General features: G+C 32.6%; 1 protein-coding gene across 1 annotated transcript; it reads right to left on the minus strand.

The window, feature by feature from the left end:
- Positions 1-66: 66 nt before the first annotated feature.
- Positions 67-21,775, minus strand: LOC110998375 (E3 ubiquitin-protein ligase MARCHF8). Its single transcript, XM_022267003.2, has 7 exons — positions 21,239-21,775; positions 20,400-20,521; positions 17,317-17,461; positions 16,297-16,417; positions 6,872-7,093; positions 5,513-5,627; positions 67-4,578 (listed from the first exon to the last, which is right to left on the minus strand). Exons 1-7 carry the CDS (start codon positions 21,438-21,440, stop codon positions 4,426-4,428), a joined length of 1,080 nt encoding a protein of 359 aa, XP_022122695.2. The 5' UTR covers positions 21,441-21,775; the 3' UTR covers positions 67-4,425.
- Positions 21,776-21,928: the final 153 nt, after the last annotated feature.

Genomic DNA, 21,928 nt, shown 5'->3' on the forward strand with positions numbered 1-21,928 from the left:
TTTTTTTTAACTATTTTGAGGTACAAAGTACCAGCGCCATTCTGGAATTGGAATGAAAAACAAATATCTCAAAATAACTTATATTTATAATCTGGAGTTAACAATTTACATAACAAAAAATACAGTCTTACAAATTTCATCAACTATAAGTACAAATCGTAAGGAGAAATCAAATTTTGAGCAAAAAGAAATCGCTTACGATACTATCACAGGCGTAAAAGCCATATTTCATTAAAAGAGAATAAAATGTACAACGAATAGACTGAGCAATCGAGACTAGGTTATCTCTTTTTTATACATTACTTAAGACAAGGACAAAACATCCCCTCGTTTACATCTCAGCATCGCTCAATCCATTCTCGATAGGACCAATTTCATCAAAACAAGGCACTAATTTAGTTACAACCAATTAACTTAACGTTTTAGGACAACTTAAATTTGAAGTTATTTACACTTGGTATTCAAAAGCATTGAATTTTATCTAACTGTGCAATAAATTTAGAATTTTGACAGCTCAGCCTTTACACAATGCCCTTATACTCCAGGCATAGAGTTACATTGTGGCATTATGAAAATATGTATTGCGTCAAATGAATCTGCACTTGAATAGATTATAGTACAAAGTTGCGGAAAGAGCTTTATACCCTAGCACCAGATGTCATAACTATCCTATCTACAGGTAACATATGCTCCCTCATGCGTACATGTTCAACGAATGCGTTAATTAGGCGTTATATTAGTATTTCCCAACTTGGGGAGATTTGGTTATTCGAAAATTTACAAAAAAAATCGATATTTGTACAAACTTTCTGTGTTTCGTTTTCAATTTCCAAGTAAAACCTATCATTAAAGTTTCTTAATTAAACAATTGAGTTTTTTAAAAATTAAAAAATATGTTTTAATGGGGGCATGGCACTCAAGTGGGAAACACGAAGCGTTATATAAAAACCCCAATCCTGTGTCTTAGTAACATGCTGATTTGCTTGCATGCTCTTTAGTAGCATTGGAACATTTTCGAAAGCAGAGTACCGAATTTTCGAGAAGTTTTTTTTAGCCACAACCCCACCTGATGAAAAGTGAGATGAGGCCTTTTGGGCCCGCCTGTCCAGGATATACACTATAATTGGGGAGAATGTAAAACAAAAGAGGACACGATAGTGATTTCTATCAACAACATACCAACTCCAGCTAAGTAACACAATACGGCATATCATATTGTCCAATCGGAATAGCGTATGCTTCTCGTCTGTAGTTTTACGTTCTCATCATTACATTTGAATGTACACACGATAGGTTGAAACGAACATTAAAATACTTAACTCTTATATTTCCAATTATTCTTAAATATACATATAACATTTGGTCGAATTTATACACATATAAACACAGAGAGACTTTAATTCAAAGATTCTGAACTATTTTTGTTGTATTAATAAACAAGCTGAAAATTAATGTAGGATTATAACTTTACATATCTTCTTTTAATGATTAGATATGGAAAAGGATAGCTATATTTTAAATCTTACGTTTGTGTATTAATACGTTACAAAAAGTTGTGTGTATGAACAAGTTCGTCTAACGTGCACATACGTAGACGTGTACGCATTTATGACATTCACAACAATCACACAAAATGGCCGCAAAATGAAAATGCCGAAGTTGTACTGAAATTCTAAATCTACCAGGAATTATATACTACATTCGCCCGTACATTGAGATACATATTATATACAAATATTTTACACTTTATACATATGTGATGTTAAACTTATTTACATAAAACACAAGGAAACTGGCTTTTAATTGTTTAAATAAAACTCTTTAACGCGATTATACTTAAGTCGATTTGCAGTCATGGTCAGCAAAAACCTTGCCCTTATAAAAAACTAAGTGTTATTTTAATTTGCGTTCAAATTAATTTGAGTTTTATTCAAATATCTCTCGCAAACAATAATGAACATACATAAATGCCTGAATATAAAACAATGAACCAAAACGGAACTTATCGATAATCAGCCAAGAATAACTGCACGTTTTATTTGTTAAAGAGAGCGATGATTTGATAAAATGAGATTCTGCTACTAATGTAAAATGCAATATAAAGAAAATAGCTTCAACTTATCTAATTTGTACTCTACATAAGAGTCAAAGCGTATTACCTACACAAGGCAAAGAAACATGACATTCCAAAGTTACCATAATTCTCAAAAATTATATTGCCATGCTACAAAAAACATTCTTTTCAATCTTCTTAATGAGAATTGCAAAGAGATCCCTATACTTTTTCATCGAATTACCGCTGTAAATTGGACATGGGATAAATTTGAAACCAGGCGTCTGCAATTGGGACTCTGTAGCTGTGTGCAGGTGAGAAAACTTATCAGATTCCGATACGTTTAATAGTACAATCACAAGCATTGATCTGCACTCAAGGTGAATTGATATAACTTTATACCTGGTTAAATAAGTACTTATGAACGCCAATTGAAATATGCTAAATTAATTATAATACATTTACTACCAGTTCGCAAGTCAATGGCGTAGAGCAGGCAAAAAATTCTTAGCCACTATTTAATAGCCAAGTTTCGAGCCATACAAAATGTTGAATTGGAGGATAACAATCCCAAGGATTAGGATCATTTAAATAATCGAATAAGGTATACAAATGCAGATTCTATCAGATCCCTATCAACCAGGTTTCAGTGTGTAAATATTTTTTTTAAGTTTTAGCTTTCGTATCCGATCCGACTAAAATCGGTTCTAAAAGCTATTATGAAGTTGTGTAATGAAAAAAACAATTATAATTTCTTTATTCCCAGAAAGTATATCAGATAATATTACTAATGAGAAAATTTAGACACACCAGTAGAAAGTCTCTGGCCCACGTTGACAGATACTTCTGTTTTTATTCAACTAAGAAAAATTGTGATTCCATAATTTCCTCATCATTAATTTTGATATTAAGTTTACAAAAAGCATTACAGATCGTAAAAACTTCGCAGAAAAAGTTTTTTTTTTCAGAATTTCGTAATATGGCAATATCATGAGCATTATTAGAAAATATTAATCAAGGACGGAATATCGTAACAGGAACATGAAAATCCTAAAAAACGAAATACCACGTAAAAATATTAGTAGTAACTCATAGATACTTAGAAAGTCTTGATAATTGTGGATGATTTAATTTTAATATTGCATCAAATGTATTGCAATTTTCTTGGGTTTTACAAGGCAACTTTAACAAGCTAGTTTGTAACATTTACATATCAATTATCTATGCTAGTGCACTAGTTGTCTACTCTTTATGGACCGTAACGAAATTAAAATGACTGTCAACTCTGAAATCTAATTTTTTACGTGGTTTTCGATTTACCCTATCAGAAAATTAATATAATTAATATTAATATAATTAAATAAATAAATAAATACTCAATTTTTAAAGCCAAAAGTTTGTCTGCAGCATGTCAAATGAAATAAATTCATAAAAATGACTTATTTATTTACACTAAGCGCTTGACTACTGTGAATGTTTAGCAAATTGGAAGTATCAAGGATTCAAAATGGCACTTATATAAAAACTAAGCCGATATAAGTTCCTCCACACCAACCAATTAAGTAGCTTTTCATATTCATTTATAAATATATCTAAAGTAACGAATAGTACATAGGGGTCAGATTAACATTACATATATGACCTAGTGCAAAAACCATAGTTACGTGAACAAAATATAGTTTGTATACACACATAATTTTCGCACAAAAAATATTGTCAATCAACTTGAAGCTTGAAGAGGTCAACTTCGACTTCAATTGACAATTGACACATGTAAATCACAAAAGGTTTTATATTTAGCGCCAAAAACATAATACTCATAGAGGTTAATAAATACTGGCTGGTATGGATCGCAAAAAATTATTTTCAAAACTAAATTGCGATTTTATCTCATAACATTGTGAATTTATATTCAAGGTTTTGGCATTTTATATAACTTTTAATTTCATATAAGTGTTGTATTTAAAGAATATGAATGATTCATAATTTAACGAGCGTAGTTAAACATTTTAAGAATTGCGAAAATAAAACGCTTGCACATTCAGCAATTTACAAGTTTTTTTACACATATCATCTGTCAGCTGTCGAACTCAACTGTCACAGACTTGACAGCTGACATGACTGAGGCTGACCTCGAATCAATTTCCAAATTAGTAACATAATTCCGATAACACACTTACTACTAAGCACGAATATTACTTACTCAATAGTCACTTATCTAACACTGAACTCGGGGACTCACCGCATCCATGTAGCGATCACTAAGCCACTAAACGACAAGCGTAACGACTAATGACGAATGGGGGGTTCAAACACTGTCAATTAGCACTTACCTAATAGATGTTATCGTCCAGGTAGAGGGTGAGGTTACCTCAGGAAGGGTGATTAGGGTTCAGGAGGGACTCGCGACTCGCGCGCAAATTCGGAAGAGAGCGGGCCGCGCGCGCCTCGCGACGGGCTTCGAGTGCGAGAAGCGAGCGTATATCGGCTTCTAGGGGGTCTACCGCGATGTGGTATACGCCTCCCTGTGTTAAATTTATAAATTAAGCCAAAGGCATATCTGTATCGACAGGTTAATTATTCTGAAAGCACCCAAAAAACCTTCTAATGAAGCGAACTGATAGACAATTAAAGCTCCTAAAATATAGATTTTTTTAGTCAGATTAGTCTTACATAACCTCTTTTGTTAATGAAATAAATTGTCTGTATTGATTGCGCAGCCAACTAGATTAATTAGCCCTTCAAAAGCCTAGCATCTTAACTAAACAGCGTCGTTTAACTAGCGACCATAACTACAATTTTGGAGTAATTAGGAGTTTAGTAAAATGGTATGTATTTTCTACAAAAGAGAGTAAAATCGTTTTACCCAAAAGGGTTCGAATCCCGAAATATAATTTAACTTAAACTAAATTACAGCTAGACTAAGATCCTTGAGCCGATGAATCGTTTTTAATGAATTCTGTTACTACGAATTCGTCATTTTAAAAGCGTAAATAATTTATGTACACCTGTCAGAATTGTTTAACTTATTATTAAGCCATTATCACATTATATTATGCAAAAAAGAAAACAATGTAATAATGACGCATTCTGTATTTCTATGTTTAATTTAGTCAAACTATATACGGCAAAAAAAAACATTTTGAGCGATTGCATATCACAAGATGGCCGATAAAGATTACGTCTTTAAACCCAGTAGACAGGAAATGTCAAATGCCATCCAAGTTTCCTTTCCATAGACGTGTTGCTCGCAACGTACACAGAACTAGTGACGTCATTTACACGATAATACTAGACCTAATATTTTAAACAAATGTGGTTTTTAAGAGAAAAATTAAAAAACCTTTCTAATAATACTTTGGACTAATTAATTTTAATAGATCTCATATGAAAAATAAAAATTTATCAGATTTTATTGCATACCAATTATGTTTAACTAGGATTTTTTTTTTAATTTACCTCAGTAGGTTGTGTGACAACCTCTTCAACGGCAACTGTAACCGGATGTGAAAGACGAGTGTCCGAGTAACGCCGGACCTCTTCCGGTTCAGCTCTCAGTCTGGGGTTGTCCGTACTAAAAACATTTATTTATTTTATTTATTTTATTTTCACATTAAGGTACAAAAACAGAAAACAGACTGACTACATACATAAAATTATTACATACTAAACAACATTTAAAAATCTGACTTCCAGTTATATCTGTACACAGCATTTACACTAAATATCAACTAAACAACATACACATATCAAACCGAATGACAAAAAAATAAAAAATAAAGGAAAAAACATATATATACATACACACACACACATGTATATACATATACATTAATCAATTAAATTAGTAATTAAGGTTACAAGTATTTACTATGAACTATCTTTTTAAATTTACAAATATCATTGTGAAAAATATCAACCTCAGCACACACAGCATTATAATATTTGCACATTCTTACGAGCGGAGCATTCTGGGAAACATTGTTATCAGTCATAGGTATAACAAATAATTCCTGGATGCGCACAGAACGCGTCGGCACCTTGATCTCCAGCCTCTCCAAAAGGCAGGTGTCAGATAAGCCATTTGCTATTTTATGCAAAGTGCATAGGTCGCTCACCCACCTCCTCCTTTCAAGACTAACCATTTGAAAGTGGGCAAGACGCTGGTCATATTGGTTTATTTTTCGCCTAAGACCATACTTATAGCACAATGCTCTGACGAACCGCCTTTGTATAGCCTCCAATCTATCTATATGAGTTTGGTATATCGGGGTCCATACCGCCGAACAATACTCAATAATATTTGGAACATTATAGTACGTAAGTAGTAAGTAACAAAGGCTCATGGTTGCTATTGCAAATGTTTTCTATATTATGTTGTATAATAATTTAACACACACACACATTGTCACATTGCACAGCCGGGAATCGAAGTTTCGACATCAGGGAGGAGTTGGATACTGAACCCACTAGGCCAACAGTGCTTACTTAAGCTGCATCAAAAATACAAAATATTTAAAAACATATACAAGTTATAATAGGAGAAGTGTTCACAGTATCTGTGTAATTTTTTAATCTAATTGTTTTTTTTTATTTTTTATATAAATTTCCCAATATCCCCGACTCTTGTTGCGCGGGAACTTATTTTATACATATATTTTGAATAATCATATACATTTCGAATTTTCCTAATATATGTCTACATATACAAATATATATATACATATTACTATTTTATATTCATAGGCTAGTGGGGGCCCGTGGTCTCCCCTCTGCTTATTGTTTAACGGGAATTCTTATTACATTTGCTTTACTCACCTCAGACGGTCTTCATTAAGCGCAGAAAGCCGCCGATGTGGATTACCCCTATAGGTCTCGAAGCCCCCACTTTCATCCTCCTCGTGGTACGCAGCCGGAGGGGGCAAAGGCTCAATATTGGCTACTACCTGCCCCCTCGCACTCCTCTCCCGTCTCTTACTACGCAACGGCGGCGACAAACTAATCGGCACCTTTTCTGGCGCGTTTTGTATGAGCAATATTCTGAAAAATTATTATGTATGTTTTTACGAATCGTCTATATCATAAATGATACATCATTACGAAGAACAAATAATGTAGCAGAGGATACAAAATTAATATACTTTTGTGGAAATGGGCCGGGAACATGGTAAGATGAAAAGAAGAGAAAGCACTAAACTGGTGCCCAAGGTAAACGCAAAGAGAGGAAGATGATTTAGAAGACGGTTAGACTAAATTAAAGAAACGGCAGGTGGTACCTGGCAGAGAGTGGCACAGTACAGGAATAGCAGGATTTGGAGGTCTTTGCAAAAAAATGGCATACATGTATCTTAAAGGAATTAAATTATAGAAATTTTAATGTGTTTAAGTGCAAAATATCTGAAATTAAAGGCTATTATGATTATTTTAAACTATATAATTGATAAACTCTATGGTTTCATAGCGTTGACTATACCTATCTGCTGTTTACTAACGTTTTTTTGCATATTCTGTATCAGTCAATGATGTAAATTGTCTGCTACCATATCAAAGATGAGTTTCTTTTAAGGTTTAGGTTTATACAAGATAATGTAAGGTCTGGGCATCAGATTTCAAAATCTGTTTCATGACTTCCATCTAATAGGCAAGTGATTAACCTCCTGTCTTTGAGACATGTCCACTTATTGGATCTAAAGCAAGACGGTTTCCTCACGTTTTCGTAGATAGAAAGAAAGTCTATTGGCTCAGCTGGGGATCGCACCAACCTCATGGATGAGAGTCGCACACTGAAGCCTCTAGGTAACACTGCCCATGATAATATGGTTTATAAACATAATTGTTACCGTGGGTTAATGAACTAGCTTTCCTTATAGAATAAGACTAGATAGATTCCATTTGTATATAAATATTAACGAATGCATATGTAATGATAATCTATATGAACGCGATAAACCTACCAAACAATTTCACCAACAGACACAGTGATTCCTGAGGAATATTTAAGTGTTCAATTAATTGTCATTTGTGTAATGTAACACGTTTAAACGTATCGCTAGTGTCAATAGGACTGTATGTGATATTTGGATAGAGGGAAAGGTACACCGGATATAAAATAAGACGACGGGAAAAACAAGTGAATACTGGGAAAAGTGTAACTGGAGAGCTGCATTCCTTTATCTGTTGACAAGAAATCTCAAATGAGGCTCGACTGGCCGTACATAGGGGAGTGCATGTTCTGTGTAGCTGAGCAAGAATGTAAGTTAAATAAATGCCGTGGAAATGAGAGAAGTATGTGTGGTGTAACAGACCGGTGTTTGTGGTTAAACTCTTCCGAAACGGCTTCCCCGATTCTTATGAAATTTTGTGTGCATATTGGATATGAGATATGCATATGAGAATCGGATAATATCTATTTTTTATCCCCCTAAATGTTAAGAGTAATCCAATCCACCCCTAATTTTTTTTATAACCCTGAATTTTCAACCCTTTACAATTAACCACTATTTTTTATTTGATAGTGAAGGATTTAGGCATTAAGGAAGAACAAAGTTCGCGGGGGCAGCTAGTATTATATAAATATCTTCTTATATGACTCAAAGAGAGAATCGTATAAAACTCCAATATTTTGTTTTACTAAATATATATCTACCACAATATATAATTACATAACAGTATTATAAAATTTTATCACGACGCCCGCTAGATTTTATCACGTATCGCAATCACGGTAGTTTCATATAACTTAAATACCTATTGTTATTTATTACATACAACGATAATGACACGTAATATACCTTTATCTGTTTATAAAACGTGCTTAAATTGATAATTTCCACTTCCTAGTAGCATTGTAGTTTTATATAAAAAAGTATTAATATGCATATTTTCTTATATTATAATTTTCTTTTTTAAAGGACAAATACTTGACGATTAAAAGTAATGGCGAAGTTTGAAATCCCTTTGCGGTTGTTCAACGGTTTACCGGTATAAGGTTTTACAGTTTGACAACTGGCATAGAGACATTTGATTTTGACGTTTATAAGTGTCAAAAGTTACATCAAAAAATTGCATATACTATTGCCTATATTTCATTTTGATTTAAAAAAGCAACTCTAATGCCTAGCTCGGTGTATATATTTTAAACCTTACTGAAATGCCACTATTCAAGAAAGATATCTTAGTTAAGTTAATATTCGAATTAAGAACATACTAACCTAACATACTGTATATAGAATATAAAAAACCATCCAAAAATATTTTCTTAGCTAAATGAAAAATCGTCATCACATGATAACCAAAAAAACGAATATAAATAATGAATAATCATCAACTAATATGCCGCCAATCACACTGTAAAATACTATTAAGACAAAACAAAAAACATAATAACAGATCAAGAAAAAATAAATAGGTCCGAATTATAAAGTCTGTATAATGAGTTAAGTATTCTTCAGTAATCCGTATGAAATATGGCCATTCATTTATTTATTAAAATTCACCAAATCATATACAAAGCCATATCTACAGTATATGTTATAAAAAAATACACTTTCAATTTTATACTTTACAATAATTTATTGCTATAAAAACATTTAAATAATTTCATGAATAGGCCGAAACATTCGTGATAAAAATACGGATTTTTATATTACAGTCCTGTGACAGAAAATGGTCAGAGATAGATGAATCGACGATGACGTAGAATACGTAGTCTTGTCTGTCTAATTCTAATACTGGACTTATTTTCTGAAATTATTATATTTCGATCTAAAACAGTCGACTCTAGATAATATGACGTTCTTGAATTGAATCCTCGATAATTTGTGGTCCCTTGAACAATCCTTACGAAATTAGATCAATGGTAATTGATCTCCTAGGTAATTTAAAGTTTGTCAGCCACATTCAATTGTTTTTTAATTTCTTTGGAGAACGATAGACTGAAGATGCTCACTGAAACACTGATAAGGAACTTCTATTCGAAACATAGTGAATAGTTGTATACAATTGTTAATACATAAAAATAATATAGACGCTTGTTTACATGTTTATTGACATTGTGTGTCGTATGACTGCGACGCCATCTTGCATTAAAAAGCATTTTGGCGGGAGTTTTTATGAATATTTTTAGTACAATTATGTCTTGTGTGTTTTAACAGTAGCCTAGTTAACTGAGCGACTCTACCGAGAGAACGCAATTAAAAGCATTTTTCGTTAGAACGCAAGCGGGCTTTCCTTTTTCTTTTTCTTTTTATGGGCGGCGAAACGACCAAGCTTACCCCGACCTGTCGAAAAGCAACGAGATTGGAGTATAGACAGTGACCTAGTACCTACCTAATAACATTAGATACACAAATATATACAAAACTATCAGACGTCGGACAGAAATCTTTAACTCCGTGTAAAAAAATACAATTAACTTGTTTGTCAGACGAGAAAAATGTATTGACGTAATAATCAAACAAAACCTTGGTTAAACAAAACTCATAATATTTTTGAAAGCTCGTTTATATTTTTAAAACAACGCATGTGTAATTAAACGCCAAATCCGCGTGATATACATTTTTAAACACTATGTCTAACATACGTCGAACATCTTTGCGTTAAGCGTTTGTCAAAACAAACGCATTTTTGGCATATGTGTAACATACTTCTACTAAGTCACGACTCTGATGCCGAGATCTATAGAGCGCACTTACACTTTGCTCAGACTAAACTATCGAGTTAAGTCATATTTGGTATTTATAGAGCAAAATACGAATCTATCGGAGTGTTGGCTTAGCTTTATCTCAAGTCCACGAAATCGACGACTTACCAAAAACTTTGACTATAAGCCTAACAAAAATAATGGCCCAAAATTTACTTTGCCATCATATCTTTTACTTGACTTTTTATTTTGTCGCATCTGCCCTATAGCAGTGACATATGTTGACAACAAAATTCAAACTAACTTCAACTCTCGCTTCAAATCTGTTATTTTCGTTTGCCTAAAAATATTAATATCTTAGATATTTAATCTTCTCTACCGTGTCACATACTGTAAGTATCTACACTATCTATAAATATCAATATGCTGTAAGATAAATACAAAGATCTTCATACACTTCATTCACTAATTAGGTATAAGCCCGCGGCAAAAATTTAATGGTTATCTTAGCCAATAAAAGACATTCCTAAATGTTTACTTATTAGACTGTTTACTTTTTTAGCTGGTACTGATCATGACAATAATAGTGAAAGCTGGAGACCAAAGAGGGCAAGAGCGTCCACTATAGATGCCACATTTAAATATGTAAATCAGCCGGGAACAAGCCGCAACTGGACTGAAGAAGCTGGGTTGACGGAAACCAGTGTTGAAGTCACCACTAAAAGTCAATCAGCAAGCAGAAAAAATAAACCTTCATTTGAGGACCTTAAAAAAAATTGCTGTGGCAAGAGTTGGACAACAACAAAAGAAAATATGAGATATAAATGGAACATTTAAAATTAAAAAATCAGTTAGAAATAGATTCTTCAACAAAAAAATAAATTATCATTAGAAGCTTTACAGTTAAAAAAAGAATCGGAAAATAAATGATTAAAATACAATAAGTTTTGTTTGATTTTCTTTATTACCAAAAACCTAGTTAAATTGGGCAATCACGGATTGCCGGAATGCTAGACCGGTAGGGTATATTTCATTGTTTTTGTGTTCTTCAACTTCTGGTGTCTGATCAGCAAGATTGCCATCGTCATAAGCATCCCATCTCTCTATACCTATATTATGCAGTACAGCATAAGCAATATTTATATTACTGGTATTTGTCAATTTTGACCGTAGTCCTAGCTTCATTTTGGTTGTGTTCGTTCCGAACATATACTTTTGGTATTCGGGGATTCATATCGGCTGCAGTTCCTACCCTTTCAATGTTTTCTATTAAAGATAGAACTCTCTCTCTATATTCTCCATTATGTCACTTTCGATAAAGCTAGGTCCAGGTCCAAGTCAAAGCCAGTCGTTGTTTTAAAGTATAATTAAACATTTGTAACAGCTCACACAAACAGAAACAGCAAAAGTGAAAAAGCGATTGAACATTTTTAATTGTAAATACAAGTTGTCATAACAATGCGATCCGTTCTACATAACAAAAAATTATTGTCATCTCTGTAATTATGTCATTTAACTTTTAAATAATTTTTCTAAAGGTAAACTTGTAAAATTCTAGTTATTGCAATAATATAATATATCATACAATATATATAATAATATACAATATATCAATAAATGTGTACCGTTTTAGACATTTAAATATTTGTTATTGTTATACTTTTTTAAAGAATAATAAAGAAGGTATTCCGTGAAATGAAACATCACTTTGTATTTTGTCATTTTCTGTCTTAGCTTGTGCTTAGCTTAATCTTACCGTTAAAATGTCTATAAATACCAAATCATAGTTTATGCTAAGTGTACACTAAGCTAAGTTTTTCGTTAGTAAAGTTTGAGCTAAGTCAAAGCGCGCTCTATAGATCTCGGCATGAGTTCTTTATTTCTAAATAAAACCTCTTCCTTGACACTCCGCTGTTGAAGTCAAACGTCAAATCTATTTAGTTTTTGACATACGGTTCTCATACTGTGTGAGTCTCGACTCGGAGTCCTTCTAAGGGCATTCCAATTTCCTTCACGGAACGAGCGAGTGTTAAAATGCTATATAGGACACTCGATTGGTGCATAGCTTTCATTCGAATATTGTATACAAAAAAATAATTATAGTCGTTTTGTCCTAACGATCAATAATGACTTAGGGGTCATAGACATTTTCAGCAACTCCATAGCAACATTTGCGAATTCAATACAAAGAGTTCCCTGAGTTGTGTGCCGATATTTCGAACTACGCGATAGTGATATTGTAAATTATATTTTAAAAGAGTAAGTGTGGAGTTTCTTGCCCATTCTTCTCCACACGAAACTAACTTTTAAAAGGGGTAATTCATCTTTATATTTTATTGTTTAAAAGTGCCTTTTAGGCGGTCTAATTGGAATAAATGATTTGATTTGTGAGGAAGTTGAATGGTTCTGGTTAGCGCTGTGCCTTCTGAAGTTCTCACATTTTAAACACATGTAATTTTTTTTTATAATTTATATAACATATTTTAAGTATCTGATTGTCCTCATTCTAACATGAGTGATGTTTGATAGATTAAGGGTCGAAATAAATATAGAGCCGTCAGTGTTGGCATTATCCCACTTTACTAATATCTAATAGAGCTAGTTTTAGCACATTGTAAACAAATAAACAGTTATTCAAAAACTGCGAGACAGTCTCACAAAAGTAAATGATACTGTGTCATCGACAAATGTATTGAATTTTTTTAAATCTCGGTGTTAATACACCTATCAGTTAGACGATAAACTACTAATTCTGAGAAGATTTTACACATCTAGAAAAAAAGAGAAACAGTAGATTCCGTGGTAGTTTTATAGATGGCCTATAAAAGACAAGTACAATCCGGACTTTTAAGAATTGATACGCTCCGCTTCCAAATATCAAAAACAGCTTTTGTATGAAACAGAAGCTATTTTATGGATTGGTACGTTCTTTTCTTGAAGGAACCTAATTCGAATTGGTTCGGAAATACTTCAGTAGGCAGCTGGTTCCACATATTAGTGGTGAGCAAGAACTGTCTTAAAATCGCTCATTTGTAGACGGACGTCGAGGTGATACGGGTCGAATATCGTATTATGCCTGGTCGTCCGATATCAGCTGACGGTATTAATCCGAACGAAGCACTACACAATAATACATTCATTGAAAACAGATTTTTCATTTAAAATTAATTCTATTATGTATTATTTCATTTTACGTCTAATTTCATGCCATTATATATACCGGCAGTCGTCATTATGGGCTAATTTATCCGAAAACAATGGAATTCTAGAAGCTGCTACAAATATGGGTTACGTCAACCAACCTTGATCTTACAAGATTCAAGTATAATGGATCGAATGACCTCTGTTTATTCTGTCGAAAATAATTACGCACGTAAAAAAAATTTGCCCGTACAACATCTTACGTCATACATACCTAACCTACATTATACATGACGGCTTGGTAAATCTTTCCGTGGCTATTATCAAAATAACAACGCCTTCTGTGCCTTAATTTTTAGCTCTATTCAAGGTTTCAATAAATCAGGGATTAAAGTCACACGCTGTGACAACACTGGTCATAATAAAGTTAAAGATTTAAAGTCTGTTACACAATGTATGGGTAAAGTACCAAATAGCTATGTCAGAAATAAATTATTCGGAAGATAAAAGTACCGAATAAGAAACATCGCGTTTCATGACGAATAGCATCTGACAGTCGTGAAACGCAACAATACTGTTTATCCTTACAATAAGTACTAAATAGCTTATTGGAACTTATGTAGAACTTATCCGTACATTGTGAAACAGGGTAATTATTTGAAATAAAATGCAATTCATGTGAGAAAAAGATACTTCGATCTTTATTACATATGCTATAAATTATTTATTAGTTTATCTAGTGTGTCAGCGTGGGACCCCCATCTTTGAGATCGTAGGCTCGATTCCCGGCTGTGCAGCAATGGACTTTCGTTTTATGTGCGCATTTATCATTCGCTCGAACGGTGAAGGGAAACATAGTGAGAAAACCGGCTTGCCTTAGACACAAAAAGCCGACGGCATCAGGCACAGAAGGCTGATCTCTTTTCGATTACGATCGCTAATTAGATTAACAAATAATCATGAAACATACACAGAAATCTGAGGCCTAGATCTAAGAAGGTTGTAGCACCACTGATTTTTTAATAATTATTTCAAAATTTATATATTCCTACATAAATCTAAATATATTATAAAATATTAGATTTATTAAAAACGAATTAGGTTTTACATATTTAATATTTGTTAATATATTTTTACTTTCGCTAATATTTGAACCATTTTCAATATAATATTATGTATACCATCTTTGGCTATTATTTACTATAATTGTTTATATTAATATAATTTATGTTAGCTATTATTTTATCGCTTTAAAAATTGTATCAGTTTCGTTGCTCAATGTTTGAACCGTAAATATTGAACTTACAAATTAATTAGCGAACTAGAAAAAACGTTTCATGACAATATTATAACCATTTTATTTATTGATTATCAGAACATAAGCCTTTCCCAATGCAATAAAAATCTTGCTAAATATTTTTGTTGAGGACTCATTTCCCCCATTTTCAGCACATTTTTTTCATAAATACATACATTGACGATTAATATTTTAATGTAAAATATTTACTCCATTCGAGCATATAAATTTATTTTAGTTTTTTTTTTATCCGTCGTCCTTTGAAGAATTGGTTCGCTCTTTTCTTAAAGGAGCCCTAAGTGGAATTGGTTCCACATAGTTGTCGAGTTGATAATTATTATTCATTTGCAAGAAAATAGTACAAATATGCAGCATCTGGCGCAGGACGAGACGCGTTTCAGGAAACTGACGGCCAACCTCCAGTAATGGAGAGGCACTTGAAGAAGAAGTACAAATATATTAAGGTACTTAGTACGATCTAATCGTCGCAAATTCAGCCATACACAATGGCGTGCAAAATTGTTTCACATAATAAAAGGTAGAATTTAACATTGAATTTACAGCGTCAAAGTCAATTCTTATATTATTTTATCACTATATATAATTACGTTATCAAATTAATTAAAAAGTATATGTTTCACTCACAGAATGATTAATAGACTATTATTTTTTCCAAGATAAGATATAAGATAAGAGTATTTTAATTGTTTATTTTTTTTAGTATGCATGTCGTAGTAACTTAAATCAGAGAGTTAATTGAATCTCTAGACAGTTAATTAAATATCGATATTCAATCAAGTCGCTAGCATATGGATTTAAATAAAGCAGCGTCGAAAACGTTGAACTTTCTGTTTGACCGAAAGCCTGCGTGTTAATTTTTAAAAATCTAGTATGAAGATCTTTGAATGACACGTGTGTTTCCTATACAAATTAATTTGGCATAGCCAATTCCATGCCTACTTCGACAGTTTTCTATGTATTCTATTATATCGAATAAGGAGATTTCTAAATATACAGAGAAGACATAAACTGTTGATATTCTTACAAACCAAGCGATCCCAAGTTTACGTCAGCGCTAGGAAGAGAACTTCAAAATTGCATATGTCTGTATTAGAAACTAAAAACACAGTAGCTTCGCACAATTCTTCTAGCATTAAAACTCACCTATTATGGGCTCGCCAGCGATTGCACAAGTGTAAGTACTGACGACACTGAATGTACATAAACACAGCTCCGCCCGTGAAACCGACAGCAACAACCACCAATTTTGTCCAAAATGGCCAAGCTGAAATCACAGTCACTACTATCAAAGCAATTCATCACTAGCATGCATGGTCTGCAGATTACGAGGTAAACGTTTAGCAAAGACAACATCATAGGAATATATTTCACCATGCTTCCTGTTGATAGCGGACAAATCTTTGCTTTTAATCTATTTTATAATTATTAATTAACTTTTAATTACTTAAGATGCCATGTGAAACATGGTGTAATGGTTACTGCTCCTTACAAACATTGTGTTAAACAAAACACATGGCGATTAAAAAGAGTGGCGGAGAGTTTATCGCCAGTTCTTCTCTTTCATCCTACGCCCTTCGGAACTGGCAGTAAATGTAAAATTAAAAGCATATAATATGTATTTCTTTTTAGGACGTTCAAGTGTAAACTGTGTTACCTATATGAAACGATTTTGACTTTGACTTTAATGGTTATAGAGTAAGCTTGGGCAGCATCAGGCTCATCTGATGTAAACTGATACCGCCGCACATTGCTAGAAGGCTTTCTACCCTCTTGCATTTATCGCAGACAATTAACAGCCTAGCCAAATGGCTAGGTAAATAAATAAACGGCGCCGTTTAACAAGCGGCCTGAAAGGTATTCAGCCGTTTGTCACAACATTTCAAAAATTGCGTTATATATAATGCCTACTATTGATTTACTAATGTTACATAAAAACCATTCATAACATTACGTTACTTAAAGCTTAATTTACAATGAAATTTAAATTATTCGAAAAAAAATATAAAATAAATCGCGAAAAATACTGCATACGAGTACAAACTGTAAGATAGCGTGTACAACTTTGTCAACGTACAAGACAATCTTATTTCAACATAACCCAGCCACCACTCAGTATGTATATGACCACATCAAGAGCAATTCTCTGCCCATAAAGGGACTTACCAATCTGTCCCTTGTTGACCTCCTCAACAGCTCTCTCTATAAGTACGAACAGTGACCACATGACACAAAGTGCAGCAACGCAGTGAAACAGGACAGCACAGCATAGACGCCGCCTTTCAACGCCTGACATCTCCAAGAGACGCCACTAAAACAAATACATTACATTAATCCAACTCTATCACGTTGACCGTCGCTTAAGGGTGCGTCCATCTGTGCAGCTGTATACATGCAAAATGCACGTAAAAATGCTATAAAAGCTGTAAAAATGCATTTTTGACCGCGCGCCTTTTACTAAGCCTTGCGAGTTGTTCTAAAGAAGCGCACAAAACCATTGCCGAAATTTCACAAATTCGCGGCGTCAGATATAGACGCACCCTAATACATAAAGAGCACCTGCCGAATTGACCTTAGATTTTAACTGTAACCGTTACACAGCGTAATTTATGTATCTAATAAAATGTATATAATATATTAAAATTACTAATTATGTTGGAATTTAAATTTAATGAAACATAGTAGAGCTGGTAAAAGTTATATTATTTTTAGTGTCTATAGTAGGTAGAGATTTTCTTGTAATTTTTATTATGTAATTTCATGTTTTTTTTGTGTTTTGTCTGTAAAGTGTATTACTTGTTGTACACTCGTGTCAATTTGGGGTAACCTGTTAAGGCAGGAGTGTTTTTATAAATAAATAAATCTTATTTTTATGCACACACATATTATGTAATAATTATATCATATACTTGTTTAAAAATAAAACATATTCATTATGGAAATAAGAGGCTATAATAATATAAAATTGTCGTGTCACAACTCAAACTGTTCTCACTGATTCTTATGAAATGTTTAATGCATATTCAGTCTAAGAATCGGCTACTATCTTTCAAACACCAAAGTGATAAAGGGTGTCACAGTTTTTATTTTTTATTTTTTAGACAACATATTTTGTTTTTTTTTAATTATACAGTCCCTTAATACAACCCTTAATTATCATCAAGCCTTATTTTTCATTTGTTAGTTAAGATTAAGAACTTATGAAAATAACTGAGGTTTAAAAGAGAAAAAACACAGAAAACCCTAAAAAGTTTATATAAAAAATGATAATATCGTAATTATATATGAAATATATAATATTAAATATGCTTCTGTGCACTCACGCTACGAACATATAAAGATCGAAGAAGTAGATATTGTCGGACGCGTTGGCGCAACGTGTGCCAACAACCAAACGGTGTTATTACCAACAACCTTGGGCCGTCGTATTCAACCCCTAGGTAAAAAGAAACCGAATTGGAGACCATTTGGGTTACTCATCACCCCCCAATAGTCAGTTTTGACCTGTTCCTTTGTTCTCTTTGGTATGTACGAGAAAGCCTTCCCGTCTCGAACTCACCATGAACCTTTAATATCCTACTCGTAAGTCGCTTTTCAATCATCCCTTCTACATGATCTGAATTCTAAGCATTCCCTTTCCTATCTTTCTACGTCCTTTTGCCACACGACATAATCAAAAAGCCTGTCGAATACTATTTTTTTTAATAGAACAGGGGGCAAACGGGCAGGAGGCTCACCTGATGTTAAGTGATACCGCCGCCCATGGACACTCTTAATGCCAGAGGGCTAGCGTTGCCGGCCTTTTAAGAATTGGTACGCTCTTTTCTTGAAGGACTATGTTTGGATTGTTATTTATAAAAACAGTATAAGAAAATTATACGTCTTAAATATTCAAATGAAGTCCTGTAGTAGGTCCTACAGTTGGGAATAGACAAAGAACGCATTGACTGTTTCATTGAATAAAACACGGATATGAATTTAACCTTTGAAATTAGACGAGAACCAATTAAATTTGAATTAAAGTGTATTTTTGTTAATTAATCTGCACTAACATTAAATTATTTTGTTCTTACATTTTTACTGTCATTGTAGATTACGCTATAATACGTACATAATAAAATCAAAATATGTTCATTGTAATTTACATTACTACTGTATTTACTTATCAATATTTTTAATAATTAAAAAAACTATTGTTTCTGTATTATACATTACTAATTTTATAAACACAAAATGTTTGCACATAAGGACGTTTATGGGTAACTTTAAAAAGTTTATCAATAATGAAGTATTGGTTTAAATGCAGCGTGCGATTAATGACCGCTTTGGACGTTAATAATTATTTGTATATTTGTGCATTAGGTTATGATACACTCAATAAATATATAAATAGATGAGTGTCAAGGTAACGCATAGACCAGAACTCTTAGCGTGGACTCTACCCTACCCAAATGGAAATAATTTGAATAGACTTTGCGCTATTTCCATTTGGGTAAGCACTGAAAACTGATTATAAATGAAACAAATGAAGAAACGTAAAATAAGTTATGAGACTTCTTGACAGAATATAGTTGAACCAAAGCTGCAAACTTGAGATGTGACGTGTGATGTCTATGTTTTAGAACTCTCAACCAAGGCCAAAGTCAATGCTAATAGCCAACACATATAACCAAGAGGTCATGCATTTATAGACACTAATTGTTTCTCTTGGGCCAACAATCTGATTACCTACTTGCTTACAACAATCAAGACACAGAAATATTTGCTTAGTGGAATTATAGGACCAAACACATGTATGATATTATGCAGTAACATTTAATATTTTACTACTTAACAAAGCAAATAAAAACATTGCAACAAATAATGTATGTCATAGGTATAGTATAATTTTCCTCATCAATCTCATGTTTATTGCTATAAATAACTAAAACTTTATTCACCTCAGGTTCATTACCAGGATAAAGATGTTGTTGTGACATACTTCCGTCTGATAAATATAGCTCTTGGCTTATATATTAGATATAATATTTAAAAACAGCTCTAAAAATTAATTCCCATGTGAAACCTAATATTCAGTGAAACAGATATTTATCTAAAAGTTTACTGCTTTGTGTGTTTCAAACCATTTTTATTTTCATTTAAACATTATTTAACTCCTAACGGCAATGTTAAATGTTTCATTTTAACATGTCATAATATTATAGGAAGTCTTAAAGAAGAATGTTATTATTACTTTTTTAATACCTTACCTCATTAAATGGTTTTATCTTTGTATGCATTATGAAATTAAATTTGCAGAGTTCACATGATCTTGTTTCCGATGCTGTCAACCATTGTTGTAAACAGCTTTGGTGGACAAACTTTAAGCTACCTGCAATAAAATTAATTGTTGTAATTCAAATGAAATAGAGATAAGCCTTACAAAACAAGGTCAATCAAACTCCACTGTGTACATACATATATTGAATATGAGTTTGTCAAATATAATTAATAAAATACAACCATCAATGATATTTAGGGAAAAGGATTAAAAGAAAAAATACAGAGATGCCTTTCCATTTGAAATCAATAGACTCAATTTTGTACATTGATTCATAGGCTCTAGTGTCGAAAACATATTTATACAATTAGCCTTAATTAGCTATTAGCTCATACAAGCTAACTGTATGTTTATGTAAATTATACAGTTTTGATGAATTTTGCAGTTTTCTCTAAGAAAACTGTACAGCCTGTTCATTTTAAATAAATTATAAAGAAATTAAAAATATATAATATATATAAGGTATGCTTTACATCACAACATGTTCTAACAACTAATGTGAGAAACAAGAACAAAATAAAATCATCTTTATATAACCAATACACAACAATAACCACCACACAACACATAAACCATAATTATGTAAATATCTGATCTAATTTTAATAAACCTTCTCAATATAATTTGATTAAATTCTTGAATTGATATTCTTTGTCACCAAAAGAGAATTATTAATTTTAAGACCATATTCTTTTTAATATTAAAAATTTATGTATGGTATTATTAATTTTGTTTACACCATAAATATATAACAAAGACAAGACTGACCAGAACAATAGCAGGGTGCCAGCAGCGGATTATGGGTCTCGCTTTCACAATGACAAATTCTGCAGATATCACCACTAGAATTACTGCAAGAAGTCTGGCTGCTTCCAGATCCTGCACGTATCGTCTCCTTGCCACATCCACCACCCCATTCCCAACTTTCAATTTCACTCGAATTTTTCACGTTTATTTGCTGAACTGGCATTATTACACTCAAAATTCACACTATGCCACTTTGAATTTCCAGATTCAATTTATCAACACATAATATCGACAAAGCAAAATGTAAGAAACATGACATTTATTTTATAACCAACAACTAAACACGGATAATAAAATAAACCTTTTCTCATTTTAAAGGGTTTAGAGAATACTTTACGCCTACAATTTTATTACAATGTTTACACTACAAATCAAATAACTACAATAGGTAGACTAGCTGGTAGGTATTTAGGTACTTGCAGTTTGCAAGAAATCACAAGGAATTCTATTCATAACGAATGTTAAAATCTGTGGAGTGTTTGACATAGTGGAATGAAAATTCGCATTTATAAATGATTATTGACTATTGAGATGTGAGAACTATAGAACGGAAAACGCCAAACGGTCGACCTGTGAAGTTTATCCGCTGAATGTGAACGGTAGTTTCCTATACTGTCTATGACTTGATAAATAATAAGCTGTGGATTTACT

This window comes from Pieris rapae, chromosome 12 (assembly GCF_905147795.1).
Source record: "Pieris rapae chromosome 12, ilPieRapa1.1, whole genome shotgun sequence".
Classification (NCBI taxonomy): Eukaryota; Metazoa; Arthropoda; class Insecta; order Lepidoptera; family Pieridae; genus Pieris; species Pieris rapae.